We start from the raw sequence: 16,606 nt of genomic DNA, 5'->3' as shown, positions 1-16,606 counted from the left end.
CCGGAAGCCAGAGCATCTCCAGCCCGGGGCTTTGTCAGATGAGCAATGGTATGGCTCACCTCGAAAGGAGCCAGAGCCCTGGGATGTAGACTCTTTCCCATTTGCCTTAGGCTTTTACATCTAAAGCAAAGGTTAGAGGAATTTGGGCTCTCTGGGAGGGAGGGGTGAGCTAGACTGGGAGGATGCTGGCAATTAATCATGCCTGAGCACCCCTCCTTCACTGTGATAACCTGATCAGACTGATGGGTCCTTAAAATAAGGAATTCAGCCCAGGGTAAAATAACAGTGATGACATCCCTGTGCACAGGGTTTTTTGTCTTTTAATCACCAGCTTGATAAACATCAGTGATCCTGGGCAAGGGCCCTGGACCACCATCCAAAGCAGCCCTGCACCCCTGCACCAGCTGGGCTGCAACTCTCTTCCTCCTCAGACAGCGAAGCATATTAATCCCTTAAGCATTTAATTACAGCTGGCAGGGATGCAGCAAACCATGTTCTGTCCCATTTGCACCACCCTGGGCCCCCAGAAGATGCATGGCAGCCATCTCATGAGAGTCACGTCCCCTGGGAGAGACCATTTTGGGGAGCCCCAAAGCTCCTCCAGAGCTGTGACCCATGTGAAGGCCCCTGCCTTCTCCTGCCATGGCAAGGCTTGGCTCTGGCAGGCTTGTTTTTCTAGCATGGCAAGTCTGCCTAAAAAATACCTAGGTGGGGCCCGGCATGGGTAATGGCCTTCCTAGGGACAGAGCCAACAACCAGCCCTCAGCAGCCATGGGCAGCCCCAGTGCCACAGGCCCCTGCCCTCAGGGGGTGGGGAGTGCTGGATTTCGGGCCCTTATCCTGCCCAGCTCTGCCCTGGGGCACCAAACAACGGGCATCTTTAGTCCCAGGGCCAGTGACGTGTGTGCGTGCGTGAGCCGTGGCACGGCGTGGCTGGCTGGGAGGCTGTGGCGGGACACGGGGCCGCCTGGGGTGCAGGGCTGCTGTTTTGGGGTGAGGCAGTTGGATTTGGGGGCCTCGTTGGGTATCTTTGCTGTGTAACCTCAGCAGGATTGGGGAGAAGGCAGGTGGGTCTCTGGGGCCCCTGCCCCGTGGGGTCTCCTAGCACACGGTGCCTGCTGACGCTGCCTGACAACAGGGCGTCCAGCCGAGCGCTGCCCTCAGGGATCACCACAGTGGCCGGCACCGCGGGCTTTGGGGCTGAATCACAGGATCACACAACTCAAGGGCTGGAAGGGGCCTCGAGAGACCATCCAGCGCAGCCCCCCGCCAAGCTTTGCCTTTCCCTGCTCTCTCAGAACGGTCTCGCTGCACGCAGTGTCCCTGGGAGGGACGGCAGCTGTGACCTCGCCCCGGCCCCGCCTGGGTGGGTGTCGCGGTCCGTGTCCCCCCGCGCAGTGACGTGAGGGGGTGCCGCGGCAGCGCCGCTGCGCGCCCGAGAGGGGGCGCCGCAATGCGGGCGCGCGTGTCCCCGCCCCGCGGCGGGCGTGGCGAGGCGGGCGGGCGGCCGTAAAGGCGGCGGGCGGCGGGGGCGGGTGGCCTGGCGGGCGATGTGGCGGCGGCGGCGGGCGCGGGGCGGCGGCGGCGGGCGCTGGTGGCCGGCGGCGGCCCTGGTGCTGACGCTGTCGGTGCCGGCGGTGCGGCCCGGTGGGCTGTACTCGGCCTCTGACCCTTTGGAGCTGTTGGGGACGGAGGCGGAGGGGCGGCTGCTGGGCTCCCCCAGCGCCTGGGCCGTCGAGTTTTTCGCGTCCTGGTGCGGGCACTGCGTCCACTTCGCGCCCACATGGCGGGCCCTGGCCAACGACCTCCGCGGTGAGTCCCCGGCACGGCTGCCCTGTTTCCCCCCTTCCCCACATCCTTGCCCTCCTGCCCCATCAGCGCTCCCAGACCTTCCCTGTGTTCCTGACCTTGTTTTTCCCTTCTGTCTCCTCATCTCTGTCTTCTCTCATCGGCAACCCATTTAATCCTCTGCGTCTCTACCCTTATGTCCTCATCGGCACCCCCAAATCTGCCCTACGTCGCTATCTCTTCTCCTATCAGCACTCCTTAAATCCTTCCTGCGTCGCTGTCTTCCTGTCAGCACTTCCCCCTGCATCCCTCTCTCGTCTCCTGTCAGCTCCCTTAAATCCTCCCTGCGCCCCTGCCCTTCCCCATCAGTGCTCTCAAATCCCTCCTCATCCTTGTCGCATCATCCTCCTCTCCATCAGCTCCGCATCCTCCCTGTATCCCTGCCCCTGTATCCTCAGCCTTGTCAGTACCTCTGCATCCCCTCTGCACCCTCTGCATCAGTACCCCTCAGTTCCCTCTCCCTTACCCTCCATCAGCACCTTTAAATTCCCCCGTGTCCCTGCTCCAGCCTCTGGAGTAGCAGCCTTATGGGAAGGCCCAGGTCCCCTCTGTGGTGCCCAGGAACCCCCTCTGCAGCATCTAGCAGCATCCCTGCAGCTCCTCTGGCTGGGAGAAGCTCGGGCTGAGCCTGCCCCATGCGTGGGGGTTCCTGCTGCCCCCTAGACTCTCGTTCAGCCCTCTCCTTCCCAGTGCCTGCAGGGAGAGGCTGTCACAGAGCGCTGAGGCCGGGCACTGAGCCCAGCTGGTTTGTTCCTGGCTTTGACCTTGATGCCCGGCCTGGCTGGTACCCAGCCCCCCATGGGGACCCACACAGCCTGCTGCTGGGCCTGTCACCCTGCCGGGGCTCATCCTGCCTCCCTGGCATCCCTGGGGCACACGTGGCTTCTCCCTGTTATTGCTGTAATTGATAGAGCGTGGCGGCTGCGGGTGAGTCAGGGCGCCTGGCGGGGCGGGCAGCACGTCCCATCCCTCCGAGGGGATGCCGTCCCTGCCCCAGGATGCCGTCAGCGCTGCCCAGCGGGGCAGGATATGAGGAATGTGCTGTGCAGCCGGGCCCTGCGGGGCAATGGCAGCTCTCCTGGCTTCTCTCCAAAACGGAGTCCCCTCAGGGCTGCCTGCGCCAGAGGCTGGGCTGTGGAGGGGGTGCCCACAGAGGCAGGGCCAGGATGTTGCCCCCTTGATGCTTGGCATCCTTGTGGTTCCCACGAGTGGATTTTCACAGGAGTGGGCTGGGCTGGGAGAATGCTAGTGCTGGGGTGACCTGTGGGCACCGCTTGCCGGTGAGTCCAGGAGCGTGTGTGCCAGTGCTGGCAGTGGGGCTCAGCACCAGCCTTCCTGTGCCGCTGGCACCAGGGCAACGGGAAGCAGCTCACCTGTCCTGACACCTGCGACACCGGACGGTCCCAGCAGGTCCCCGCCTCTGTCAGGCTCCTGCCTAAGGCAGCACGAGCTGCGCCTGTGTGCCAGTGCCACGTCCCTCCCCCTCGCACTCATAGAAGCCAAATGATTTCTGGCTTATATCTTTTACACTTAAACCATTTCAGAGCTTTTATCTTCCTTTTCTGCTGGCTTTTAGAGCCTACTGCTCAAAATACCTCCATGTATTTTTCTTCATCTCTGTTTTACGCCAGGGACCTGCTGGTCCTTGTGGAAAGACGTAGCAGACGGTCAGCACCTGGGCAGGCTCTGCCGTGGTGCTCTGGACAGTGGTTTTGGGTTGTTCCCTTTTGGTTTTCGACCATGCCCTTGGTCTGGGGGAAGACAAGCTGGAGCCTATGTTCTTTGGTGTCTCCTGGCCGCAGTTAGGCATCCCTCCCCTTCTCCCAGCAGCCTCTTCCCGCCGGAGCAGAGGCTGGGCAGGCAGAACCAGCCAGGCAGGCAGCCGCGGGCAGAGCTGCCTGCCCTCCAGTGCGCCCAGGGCAGGGCCTGCAGAGCCTGGGCCCGCCTCACGTGGCTTTCCCCAAAAAGTAGGGCACCAAACACTGGCACAGACCGCGGCAGCGGGTGTTTGGGGCTTGGAAACCATGGGCTATGCTCCTGTGAGGCCTGGTTTCTGGGGCTGGGTTTCTGGGTGTGCAGCAGTTGTGGGGGGCGACGTTAGGGCTGAGCTGTGCTCACTGACACCTCTGTCCCCACAGAGTGGAGGCCTGCGGTGATGCTGGCGGCCATCGACTGTGCCGACGAGGCCAACCAGCAAGTGTGTGCTGATTTTGGGATAACTGGCTTTCCCACGCTGAAGGTGAGGGCTGTGTGCGCCTGGTTTCACTGTGCCCTGTCTTTTGGCCCGTCCCTCTCTTGCTCAATCGGGTGGACTTAAATGTTGCACCAAAATATTCCCTTTGGGGCTTTGGAGGCTGGAGCTGTTTTGCCCATCCCCAAACATAGCTGTAGCCAGGCTGCTTGGGGAAATGTAGGGGTCAGATCTCTGCTACGATGGGGGAAAGGCTGAAATCTGAATTGGAAATGCCTGTGGAGGGTTGCTGAGGGGCAGAGAGTGGTTGCAGATGTGGGTTTTCGAGGAGGGCACAGAGGTGCTGTGAGTGGCTGCGCGAGGCTCTACTGGGAGCCTCCTGGCAAGGTGCTGTCCTCCTGCTGGGCCTGTGTCCAGCCCCTTAGCTGAGTCAATACACCATTTCATAGCATTTCCCACTACAAACAGAGCCTCACTCCAAAACAAGCAATAAAGCTGCAGCATTTCAGCTGCAGGCAGTGACAGCCAGGATCGCCTTGAGATGGAACAGAGGGGATAAGGGGTTCATCAACCATACCCTCAGTCCTGGCTTAAAGGCTCAGCCCAAGGTGGGATCAGGCTTGGGGGGTTGCCAGGCAGCTTGGCTTGTGTCCCTGAGCGACTGCCTGAGCACCCACCGCCCATGGGACACTGACCGAAACATCTCTCAGGGCAGGGAGGCAGTGCTAAGGAGTCACGTGCTTCACATCCCCTGTCCCAACCAAACACCTTTTGCAAACAGCCTGTGCTCCCAGCCCAGCTTGCAAAGCAAACACCTGGCTGACGCAACCCACTTGTGCTGCTCTGGCTGTACCCAGGGCACTGCAGCCCCTGCGGGAGGGCAGGAGTGGGGAAACCCCCTTCTCCTGCTTCCTGGAAGCTCTGGAGCAGGCAGACAGCGGTTTGCAGGACTGAGAGGGTCCTGGTTGCCTCCCTGGCACCCCCTAGAGATGCCTGCTATGCTCCCTACCAGCATGGATGTGGCTCCCAGCCAACACCTGCATCCCTCCCCTCCTGGGGTGCCCTGAAAGACTCCTGCCAGGAGCTCCCTCTGCGGTGGCCACTGTTGCTTGGTGTGCTGAAACATCGTGGGGAAACTGAGGCAGGGCCGGGCTGGGGGAAGCCTGTTGGGCTGCACTGGCTCCTGTCCTGCTCCAAACACTTCAGTTTCCCCTTGTGAGGTGGGTTTTTTTTTTCCCCTTACAGTTCTTCAGAGCTTTTAGCAAGAAGGCAGAGGATGGGATAAGGATTACCAGTGAGTACTCAGAGCCACAGAGATTTTTTTACCCTGCGTGCAAACAACGTTGCTGCCCACACCCTCATACCTGGGGGAGCCCAGGGGTGCAGCTCTGAGCATGGCACTGACCTCTGGGCACCCTGTCCCCCTGCAGATCCCGGTGCCAGCGTGGAGGACCTGCGCCATGCTATCATCACCAACTTGGAGCAGAGCCAGGATGCCTGGCCGCCTGCCTGCCCTCCGCTGGAGCCAGCCAGGTAGGGCCAGCCTGAGGGGAGTGGCTCTGGGGGTCTCTGTCCCACAGAGAGGGGAAATCCTGAGCCAAAAATGAGCTCAGAACAGGCGCTGGATCCCATGCCCCAGGGAGACGCAGATGCCCCAGCTAGGCCAGAGCCGTTTACATGACCTGGATGAGACAGACCATAACGAACCTGCTCGTCAACCTTAATTAGAGTGAGCAGTGCCTGGGATGGGGATGTGGTGGTGCTGTGCTGTGCAGAGCGAGACTGCTGCTGGTAGTAGCTTTTTCCTGCCCCAAGAAAGGGTTTTCTTGAGTTGGCACCAATTTGTTGGGGTCTGAGTTATCTTTGCCAGATGCAGGCAGTTTCTCTGCTGTCCCAGCAGGGAGCATTTGCCTTTGTCAAAGTAATGGTCGAGCTACGTATATGCTTCAGGTCCCCAGTGTCCTGGCCAAAAACACAGCAGCAGCCCCAGTTGAAGTTTACTGCTGTTTTTACCCCAGGCAAGCGTGCAGCTCCCTCCTCCCCTGCCCTGCCTGTGCTTTGTTTTCTGCCTTCTTGGCTGACCCTGGTGGGTTTTCTCAAAGCCTGTGAACCAGAGCAGAAAATTGGGCTGGAAACTTCAGCAGGGAGGAACTGCCTGCGCAGTGGGGCTGAACCCACCCTGACAGCCCCTGCCAAATCCCAGCAGGCCAGTGCCCGGCTCCTCTGGGGCGAGTGGGCAGAGCACCCGCCTGATGCTGAGGCACCCGCTGCCATCCTCTGTCTCTCCCCTGCAGCACGGAGGAGGTTCGCACCTTCTTCCAGAGGAACAAGGACCGGTACCTGGCTCTGATCTTCGAGAAGAGTAACTCCTTTGTGGGCAGAGAGGTGGGTACAACTTCTTTTGAAGCCCATGTTCCCGGTACCCAATAGCTCCTGGGTGCTTTTGGCAGGGAAATCCTCTCCTGGCAGCCTCCCCGGTCAGCTTGCACGCTGCTTGGCAGCTGCAAAGCACTATACGGGGTACTAAGCCCTGCCGCATCCCCAGTGCGGTTGGGGTATCCTGCTGTCTCCTCATCTGACCCTTGGGACCACTGGGCTTGCAGGTTGCACTGGACATGCTGCAGTACGAGAACGTGGCGGTGAGGAGGGTGCTAAGCAGTGAGAAGGATCTCGTGGAGAAGTTCGGCGTCACCACTTTCCCCTCTGGCTACCTGCTGCTCCGCAATGGCTCCTTTTCCCGCCTGCCTGTGTGAGTGGAGGCCGCAGTGAGGTGGGCCTGGGGACACTGGTGGGGTGCCAGCCTTGTGGCCCAGCTTTCTCAGTGGGAAAGTTCCTTAGGAAGGAGACAGTGGCTGGGTGAGGTAGGCTGGTGGGGGCCAGGGGTGGGCTAGTGGGTGCTGAACGGGGATGCCAGCCCTACCTGAAGCTGGTGAAATGGAAAACAACTTGTGTCTGAGCTGTCTCTCTGCCACATCTGCCTGGAGGTGGCACAGCACAGCTTCCCTAGCACTCAGCCCTGCTTCAGGTTGTGTACCATGATGCCCATCACCCAAGTGGGCCGGAGAGCGTACAACACCTCACATTTGTTCCCAAGGCCCGAGTTGCCGGTCTGGCTAAAGCCTTTGGTTTCCATTGCTTCCTCCTGAGGGGTCAGGGGCCGTTTGGGAGGAAAGAGAGTCTTGCTTACAGCTTCTCCTTCCTTGCAGGCACATGGAGGCACGCTCCTTCTACACCTACTACCTGCGCACGCTCTCGGGCATCACCCGCGGCTCCTACAAGCTCAACACAACCATCAGCGCATCCAACGAGACCAACACATCCCAGCCAAAGCCTGCTGACCGGTCAGGCCTCCCCCCAACCGTTTGGGGGCTGATGCAGGGAGAGGGTGGCGTGGGCATTGGGCTGGGACCGTGCCTTTTCCCTGGGAAACACCCCACAAGGTGGCTGGGTGGCTGGGGGCGACGGTTCGGGGGCTGACGGACCGTGGTGTTGCAGCTCCAAGGTGTACATGGCCGACCTGGAGTCCACACTGCACTACACGCTGCGGGTGGAGGCTACCCGCCCTGCCGTGCTGTCAGGAGCACAGCTGGATGCCTTCAGGTGCTACGTGGCCTTGCTGGTGAAGGTGAGGAGTTTCTGTGGCGGGTGGGGTGCTGCAAAGGGCTCCACCGAGCTCTTTGTAAGGGGAAATGCAAAGGCAGGGTGTGGGCTGCAGGTGGCCAAGTGTGTTGGTCTCAGGGGGTGAGCCCTGTGTCCTGATGCTCAGCCCATCCCACAGCTGCTGTGGGGCTGTCCTCATCCCCCTGGATCTCCAAACTCAGCCCAGAGACCCAGTGGGAGCTGAGAGTTTCAGATGAGGTGCAGGTCTGGGTGGGCAGAGCAGGGTGGGTGCAGGATGGGGAGGTGTCGAGGCAGTGGATCTGTTCAGGAGAGATGTTGTCACCTGCTGGGGTGGCAGAGATGGTCAGAAAGGTTGGGAACCTGATTTGTGCGTGCACCTTTGATAGCCTGGGGGACTCTTGCTCGGAGTCGGGCTCTGGAAGGGCCTAATTTAAGGTGTGCTTGGTGAAATGGAAGCATGTAGAAGGTTTGAGCCAGCAGAAGCAGGGCAGTTTAGTTTCCTGATGTGATGATCTCATCAACATTTCTAAGTACCTAAAAGGCTGGTGTCAGGTGTTTGGAGTGATGCTTTTTTCTACAGTGCCCAGTGACGGGACAAGGGGTAATGGACACAAACTGGAACACAAAAAGTTCCACTGAAACACAAGGAAAAACTTTGCTTTGAGGGAGCCCTGGCACAGGCTGCCCAGGAAGAGTCTGGAGTCCACTCTGGAGGGTTCCAAATGTGCCTGGACACGTTCTTGTGTGACGTGATGGAGAGGAACCTACTTTAGCAAGGGGTTGGGCTGGATGATCTCTAGAGGTCCCTTCCAACCCCCATCATTCTGTGGTTCTATGGAACAGAGCATTTTCCTGAGGCTCCTATTGGGGTTGCAGGAGCCTCAGCCCCTGTAGCAGTCTGGGCTCCCTGGCAGATCTTCACCTGTCCCTGTACACCTTTACTCCCTCCTTTGTCACCCAGGGTCTCATGCTCAGTTTGACCCTCATAAGCTAAGGCCCCCACTGATGTACCCCCTGCCCCCACCCCTGCCTGCTTTCCCTCAGCAAAGAGCTCTCAACACGAGCCACTGGTGCAACGAGCCTTCAGTCCTCAGCTCAGAGCTTCATGTGGCACTTCTGCTCACCCCCAGCTATGGCCCTCGCTATTTCTCTCTTTAACAACATCCCCAGGGTTAGGGATGTAAATCCAGGGGTTTTTTTTGATCACCTTTTAATTCTTCCTGCAAACCCTCCCCTCTCTGGCCAAGCACCAGCTTTGGTGAGGAGGCAAAGCTGCATCCCTGCTCTGGGTGGTGGGTGCTGGGGCTTCCCCGTGGGTTCCAGGGCTTCCTGATGGGTGCGGTGGCTTCCCTGAGGATGCCGAGCCGGTGCTGCTGTTGCCACACTCCTCCACGGGACGGAGCAGCGTCCCCAGGATTGCTGCCAGCCTGCAGGCTGGGGCAGCTCGGCCAGCGGGGCTCAGCCTTAACCATTGCCTTCCCAAGAGGTAAGGAGGAGGGAAAAATCCTAACGTGGTGCATGGAAAGCAGCGGAATCCCACGGCAGAGGCTCCTGGTGAAGGAGAGAGGAACAGACTTTGCTTTGCAGCAGAAGTGTCAGGTCGTGGAGAGAATTCCCCAGACGATTTGGGACTTTACATGCAATTGCCCTGAAGACTCATGGGGAGAGCAGCCCTGTCAGTTTGCTGCGTGCTGCTGGTGCCGTGCTGCCCGAGGCTCTGTCTGCGTGGCTGTGGGGGCGGGTGGGCGCTGGGGGGCTGCCTCTCCCTGCAGCGCCCGCGCTGCCACGGTGCTGCTACTAATCGGCTTTGTGCTGACTTAGGGCCAGAGTGGCTTTTTGCATGCCTCAGATGGGGCCGAGGTTCAGAGCTTGAACAGGCACACGGGGGCCTCACCACCATGGGGGGGACACGCTGTGGCCCCCACCCCCACAGATCCCCCAGCGCCACAGGGCCAGGCACCGAAACCTTGCCGGGACCATGCTGCCCTCTCACACTTGCTGCCTTAGAGGGTTCTTGTGCTGCCCCATGCCTGTCCTGGAGAGCCAGGGCTGCTGGTGGGCTGCTTCCAGGGTGGGGATCTGGGTTTCTTCACCCCTCTCCCCTGTCTGCAGTACTTCCCTGGGCGCCCCTGCGTGCAGACCTACCTGCAGTCGCTGGATACCTGGCTGAGGAACTGGACGGAGCCTGAGCTGCCCCGCAGCACTTTGAAGGAGGCCATGAAGAATAAGAGAGATGTAAGATGCCCACAGGGACCCTGGCCCCCTCTCTCCTCACCCCTGCCCCTTTCCCCCCACCCCACATTACCTGCTGGCTCCAATACGCTGTGTCTGTCTGCCCCCAGGCCTCCCACCCTGCTGTGCTCCCCACCAATGTGACCTGGGTGGGCTGCCAGGGCAGTGAACCCCACTTCCGTGGCTACCCCTGCGGGCTCTGGACCATCTTCCACCTGCTGACTGTCCAGGCTGCCCAGAGCGGCCCTGACAAAGGTATCGGCATCCCCGTGGGCCAGGGCTGAGGGAGGGGGTGTCTGAACACGTCATGGTGTGGGCAAAGCCTCGTCTTGCCCCGAGCCAGGTCTGTGGGGAGGGTAAGAGGTGCAGAGTCAGGGCGTGGGCCTGTCACCTCAGATGTGGGGCTGTGTCAGTGGCACTGTGGGGTCTGGACTCGCCTTCCCATCTCCCCCACACTGTGCTCTGCTCCCCCCAGAGCTGCCGCTGGAGGTGCTGGGCACCTTGCGCTGCTACGTCCGGCACTTCTTCGGCTGCCAGGAGTGTGCGCAGCACTTCGAGGCCATGGCGGCAGAGTCCATGGAGCGGGTGGCAGGCCGGGAGGAGGCCGTCCTCTGGCTCTGGTCCCACCACAACCGGGTCAACGCTCGCCTGGCAGGTAAGGGGGCGCTGCAGGGAGAGTAGCTGGGGCATCTTCCCAAGGGAAAAGGGGAGTCGGGGGGGGGGGGGGGGGGGGGGGGGGAGCATCCCTCCTGGCTGGAGCTGGCAAATGGCTCTTAGGGCTCGGGGGTGGGGACATCCCATCGGCCTTGTCACAGCGGACAGCAGCTGGTCATGCAGCATCAGACCCCCTGGAGAGGCAGTTGGGTCTTACAGGCTTCCCACAAGGAGCTTCCCAAAGCTGCCACGTGCCCTTGGAGGACCCCGGCTCCCAAGACAGCTCTCCAAATGTCCTCATCCCCAGCTTCTGGCTGTTCTGGGGTGTTTCACACTGGTACAGGGAGAGGGCTGGTATTGCATGTCTCCTCTAACCCCTGGCTGTCTCCAATCTCTGCAGGAGGTGACACGGAGGACCCCAAGTTTCCTAAGCTGCAGTGGCCTCCACCCGACATGTGTCCCCAGTGTCACAAGGAGGAGCGGGGAGTGCACGCCTGGGACGAGGCAGCCGTGTTCACCTTCCTCAAGGCACACTTCTCCCCGGCCAACATCTCCCCAGACTACGCTGAGGCTGACCCCATCCCCAGGGAGGGGACGGGTGCCAGGCTGGGCAGTGAGCAGCCGCGAGCAGAGAGAGAGGAAGAGGAGGAAAAGGAGACAGAGGGTGAGCTGAGAGCTCCGGGGCGACCGGGCTCCCCCGAGCCACGCCGGCCCAGCATTGTGCGGCTGAACCCCAGGCAGCGGGAGGCAGGTGAGGACATCGTGGACCTGGACTCCTTCAGCGAGCAGCACTTCAAGAGCCAGGCCCTGAGCGCGGCAGCTGGCCGGCGCCAGCGCCTCAGCAAGCGGGACACCATTGCCCTGCCCCGCGGGGCCGGGCTGGGTCGCGAGCGCCGGCGGGCTCCTGCCGGCCTGCTCCGGCACCGCGACGATGAGGAGGAGGCTGGGGACAGCCTGAGGAGGAGTCCCTGGCTGCGGGTGCTGGGCTTGGGCTTCTCCCGCCTGGACATCAGCCTGTGCGTGGCCCTGTACCTGCTGTCATCCCTGTGCCTGCTGGGCATGTACACCTTCTTCCGCCTGCGCACGCGCGCCCGCAAGAGCCGCCCCGGCTTCCCCATGGCCTGAGAACAGCCCTGCGATGGGGCAGCGTGTGCTCCTCCAGCGGGAAGGGGGCTGGGGGGCGGGGATTGTCCCCTGTCGCAGCAGTCACCTCACCCGGGGTAGAGGGGTCTTTTGGAGGGGAGAGGAGGTGTTGGAGCATCCCCCTCTCTGGTTGCAAGGCCATGGTTTTGGGGGTGTGGGAGCTGGGAGGCCACCTGCTGCCCTGGGGAGCTCCTCGCCGCAGGGCTGGTTTCAGACTGGAAAGCCCAATCCCATGCTCGGGAGCAACCCTTTGGGGTCAAACCACTACTGGGCTGGGAGGTGGGGGATGGGGAGGAGTTAGCCCCCCCCCCCAAAAACACAGACCCCACTGAGCTGGAGGGGTGGCAGTTGTGTGTTCAGCTGCATTTTTGTGTCCTTCACTTTGAGACAGGGAGCGGGGCCTGTCTCCCTGCCTTGTCCCTCCCCAGGCTGCTGCTCGCTCTCTGCTTGTCTTAGTGGAATAAATTATTTTTGCTGAGGCCGACCCCGCTGTGTCAGCTGGTCCCTGCTGTGTGGACACCCTGGGACAGCACCTCCCCTCCCCAGCCTCCCCCATCGCCCCAGGAACAGCACTGCCTTGGTTTAAATTCTTTAAAATAATTGTATGTGTTGTTACTGTACCTTTTTCTCCTGCTTTTTGCTTCTGGATGCACCTGTGGCTGGCTCCCCCCATACAGCTGGCATGGGCACAGGATCAGGGTGGCTCGGGGTTTGTCCTCAGGCAGGGAGTAAGGGGGAAAGGGAGGGAGGCAGGAAGCTGCTGGAAAAAAGCTGGCACAAGCCACCGAGCCAGATGAGCCCGTGGTCCAGGGTAGGGAGACGGGTAGGAGCATCCCCACATCCCCCCGGGGACTGGGACCTCCGCAGGCGCCTGTCCCCGATTCTCTCTGCCCTTTTATCCTTGTTAGGGATCATTAAGGAAAATGGTTGTTTTCCAGAGCTAGGGCCGGGGCCATCTGCTCTCCCGGCGCTGCCTAAATCCTCCTGTAACAAATTCATTGGGATTACGCTGCCCTCCCCTAATCCCGGCCCTTCCCCCTACGCGGGGGATTTAAAAGGATTAGAGCCCCGCCGATAATAAACTTTATTAAGGGGGGCGTGTGTGTGTCAATCCGATTTGGAGCCTTTTTTCTTGATATCTTCACTTTGCCCAGGTGGGAGGCGAGGGCCGGAGGGCTGGGGAAGGAGGGCGGGCGGCTCTGCCGCTGCCCGGGCGCTGGCAGCTCCGCCTCCCTCGGCCCTTCTTGCACCTGCCCATGAAAGAAATTTGCTTGCTCCGCCTTTCCTTCTTTGATGTCCGTGCGTGGTCACTCCTGCGCGGGCCGGGGGCTGGCACCTCTGCCACCACCAGCCCGCCTGGCCTTGGCCGTGGCCTCATCCGGGCGCGGACGGAGGCTGCGGGCGCCGGTCCTGCCCGAGCCCATGATGGATGGGGACGGTCTCACCGCTGCAGCCCTGCTGCCTTCCTTCTCCTTGATTTCCCCGGAGGGTTTATGCCCGACATCAATAACCCGCCGTGCGCGCCCTCCCCGCCAGCTGCTCCCCTGCCTGGGACCGAGGGCTTGCTGGGTTACTCCCAGCCTCAAAACAGCGGGGCTGCCAGCGCCGGGGGCGGGCCGGGGGGCTGCGGGGGATGGGGGCAGGCGAGGTGGGTGCTGCCGGAAGAGAGGCAGCCTGCGGCGGGCCGGGCTGCCCAGATTAGCATCCCCGCCGGGGAGATTTACAGGGCCGGGGAGCTAAAGCTGCTGTGCACGCAGGAAAAAGAGAGTCCGGTAAATAGACTTTCCGTAATCCTGTTTGGTGCAGGCCCAATCCTGCCGGCCCCTGCACTCCCGGGCTGTGGCATCGGAGTGTGCTTCACTCCGTCCCCGGGAGCTGGGGGCCCCAGTGCGGGGCAGAAATGTGCTGGTGCAGGCAGGAGGCTGCCGCAGGGCTTGATGCCGCTCGAAGGGGGGGGGGGGGGGGCGGTCTCCTCCCACCGTCTCCCACTGGGATGGTGATTTCGGGGCTCCACGTCCTCCTGAGGTGCCCTCCGCGGTGGGGGTTACCTTTTCCCAGTGCTGCCACAAGCCGGGGCGTCCCTGGGGCTAATTACCCAAATGGCCTCGGGCCGGCGCAAGGCAGCCGCTATTCCCTAATACAATTTACTCTCAAGTGCAATTTAATTTTCCACGAGGCCAGGGTCCGGTCCCCCGCGCCCCCCGCACACGCATCCAACCCCTCCGGTGCTCCCTCCCTCCCGCCTCGCCCCTCTTCCCTTTCACTCCTCGGCACGGGTGAGAACGTTTCTCCACCGGCATCCCCCCCCCCCCCCCCCCCAATTCTTCCCACACTCCGGCCATAAAACCACCGGCGGGTTCATTTCACGTCGATTAATTTTCAATTAACAACGGCCCGGTCGGCAGCGCCTGCGAGGGGAGAGGCTTCCCCCAGCTCTGGTGAGTACCCGCCTCTCGCCCTGCTCCTCCTCGCTCCACTGGCCACAGGCCTGTGTGTGAATGGGCTCACCGGGAATTCTTGGGGTTACTAAGATTAAGGAGCTGTCGGGGACACCGTTGGGCTCAGCCCATGGGGACTTGGGGTGCCGGGACCAGCGCTGCCCAGAGGGGAGGTGGCCCCGTCCTGAAGGGTGGCTGTGGCAGCTTTAGCCCCGTAAGGATTTCCTTCCCCTTCCTTGGGCTGGGGGGAGATGGTTTCATCTCGTGCGGGGACTCTGGGAGCTGGACTGAGACCTGGCAAACTTGTGTTGGTGAAATGAAGCCGTCTGAGCTGTGGCTGCATTCCCTGGCACCTCCAAACCCACTCAGGCTGTGCTGAGGGCGGGACATGGCCACAGGCACTCCCCCCCTCAAGGTGTGAGACAGGCATAGGGTTTCCTCACAACCCTCAATTCTGCTTTGAAACACCTTTGTATCTGGGAACGATGCACTAACACATTGCCCTCCACATCCTCAGTTCCTGAGTCCCCAGAGCTGGGGGCACATGAGGGAATGTTGGGTCTGAGTGTTGTTAAAGGCTCTGGGGTTTACCTGTGTTGGTTTTCATTAGGAATTAATAGTGGTAGGGAAGGTGTGGGAGCGTCATCCTTACGTTGTGGGTTTTGCATCATCACATCGTGCTGCTGTGTCTTCATCCAGCTGCAGGGCCAGAGGGGGTTCAGGTGATGTGGAGCAGGGAGCAGGGTAACTGTGTGGGGCCAGAGCCCTCCCCAAAACTGCACTGGAAATACAGCCCTCTGAGATTTGTGACATTCACCCTTTTGCAGCCTGGTCACTACTGATCCTTAACCCTATTTTAGCTTTGGGAGGAGGAGAAAGCCTGGGGAGGGGCGGGGAGGAGGGTTTTCACACCCATCACCTATCAGCCCTTTCTTTAGGTACCATCAGGACCCAGCAGCATCTTCACAAAAGGAGTTTGCCAGGCCAGTAGCTCGTGCCCGTTTCACGCACCCTCCAGGACATCAGTGTGCTGGGGAAAATGAACCCAAAAGGTCAAAAAAAAACCAACCCCAAAAGAGACCAAAATCCCCCAATGCAAGGAACAGACAGACAGCAGGATGGATGGAGGGGGACAAAGCAGTACTACAAGGAGAGGAAGGGATGAAGACTCTACTGAGAAGATGTGGTGAGCTGAGAGAGGGAGGAAGATGATGGTGGGATGGTTGTTTTAGTGGGCACTGGTGGTGGCAGCCCCCCAGCAGCATGATCTGATGCTCCCTGCTCGCTGCTGCCATGAGTGATCCAGAGCAAGGCAGAGGGGGCTGGATCAATCTGACAAAGCAGAAAAATGAATGAAAATTGTATTCCCCGAGGAGAAGGGGGTGTGGGGGGAAGCTGTTGGCCCAGCTGAGAGATAAATCAGAGCATGCTGGAGCAGGGGAGGACAGAGATGACTACTAGCAGCAAGGGAATAATTAGGGAAACAGGCTGGAAATGCAAAGTGGTGGGACGGGGAGGCCACGGGGCAGTGTCCCTGTGTCCCCCTGTCCACATGTCTGGCTAAACTTCTTCTGTAAATTTGCCTTAGGGACTTGCCTGTCTGTGTCCCCAGGCTGGGAGCTGTGGTCTGGCACTGCTGCTGGCTGGGGACTGCACAGGGGGCCAGCAGCCGCTGCCCCATGGGGCTGAGGAGCGCAGGTGTCTGGGGGCAGCAGGGGCCTGGACATGCTTAATGCACTTAAGAGCTGATGTTTGATTTAGAGGAGAAGGAGAGGAGATGGGATGAGAGGGGATGGCATTCACCTCTCCCATGGTGGGGAGCTGATTTTGGGGCTTGCAGAGGGGCTCACTCCTGCAATGAGTGTGCACCAGCCTCTGCCCAGCAAAGCAGGACGAGCCTGATGGGGTTTTGCTGGTAAAATGAAGCTTTGGGGCTAAAAAAATGGTAGCTCGTTGAAAAAACTGTTGTTTTCCCCTGAGGAACTATCAGGCTTAATAAGTTTCTTAAGTTTTATTACTTTTAATTTTAAATTACTTTCTTTTTTCTCCGTTTGCTGGTGTGTCCCACTTGCACATTTCCTGAGGGGTTAGATTAGTTTGTTTTCAGGTGGGAAAAACCTCCTTGTTTGCATTTCAGCATGGAAGCGAAGGCACAGGATCAGTACAGGTGGCTGTGCTCTTGTTTGGCTGCACATCCTTCCCTTCCCTCCCCTCCCCTCCCTACGCTGCCATGTGTGCCACCTTAGAGGCTTCACCCAGCTCAGGCACCGGTGGCATGTCACAGTGCATTTGGCATTGTTGTCCCCGAGCTGGTGACATGCTGAGCATCAGGAAGGGCAATGCTTGAGGCACACGCTCAGCTAACTTGGGCTGCGTTTTGGTGAGCTCCCTTGCTCAGCCCTTTGCTGCTGGGTACAGCCACCTCTTGGCACACAAATTTTGCTCTGGTGCCATAGGCTGGGTTGCTCCAGCGTTTTGC

General features: G+C 60.4%; 1 protein-coding gene across 1 annotated transcript; it reads left to right on the top strand.

Moving 5' to 3' along the window:
- The first annotated feature begins 1,550 nt into the window (after positions 1-1,550).
- QSOX1 (quiescin sulfhydryl oxidase 1) lies at positions 1,551-12,800 on the top strand. The gene is made up of 12 exons (XM_062004351.1): positions 1,551-1,812; positions 3,987-4,087; positions 5,285-5,333; positions 5,470-5,572; positions 6,334-6,424; positions 6,643-6,788; positions 7,246-7,380; positions 7,535-7,664; positions 9,773-9,895; positions 10,003-10,147; positions 10,368-10,547; positions 10,947-12,800. Exons 1-12 carry the CDS (start codon positions 1,551-1,553, stop codon positions 11,669-11,671), a joined length of 2,190 nt encoding a protein of 729 aa, XP_061860335.1. The 3' UTR covers positions 11,672-12,800.
- The last annotated feature ends 3,806 nt before the right edge of the window (positions 12,801-16,606 follow it).

This window comes from Colius striatus, chromosome 10, assembly GCF_028858725.1.
Source record: "Colius striatus isolate bColStr4 chromosome 10, bColStr4.1.hap1, whole genome shotgun sequence".
Classification (NCBI taxonomy): Eukaryota; Metazoa; Chordata; class Aves; order Coliiformes; family Coliidae; genus Colius; species Colius striatus.
The sequence above is the reverse complement of the archived record's forward strand: the minus strand, read 5'-3'. Positions and strand labels throughout refer to the sequence as shown.

Bases quoted from the DNA above. Each gene is read 5' to 3' on its own strand.
- QSOX1 (XM_062004351.1), top strand. From the start codon at position 1,551: ATGTGGCGGCGGCGGCGGGCGCGGGGCGGCGGCGGCGGGCGCTGGTGG. The intron at 5,334-5,469 runs GTGAGTACTCAG...GTCCCCCTGCAG, and splicing joins GGATGGGATAAGGATTACCA to ATCCCGGTGCCAGCGTGGAG. The intron at 5,573-6,333 runs GTAGGGCCAGCC...TCTCCCCTGCAG, and splicing joins CCTCCGCTGGAGCCAGCCAG to CACGGAGGAGGTTCGCACCT.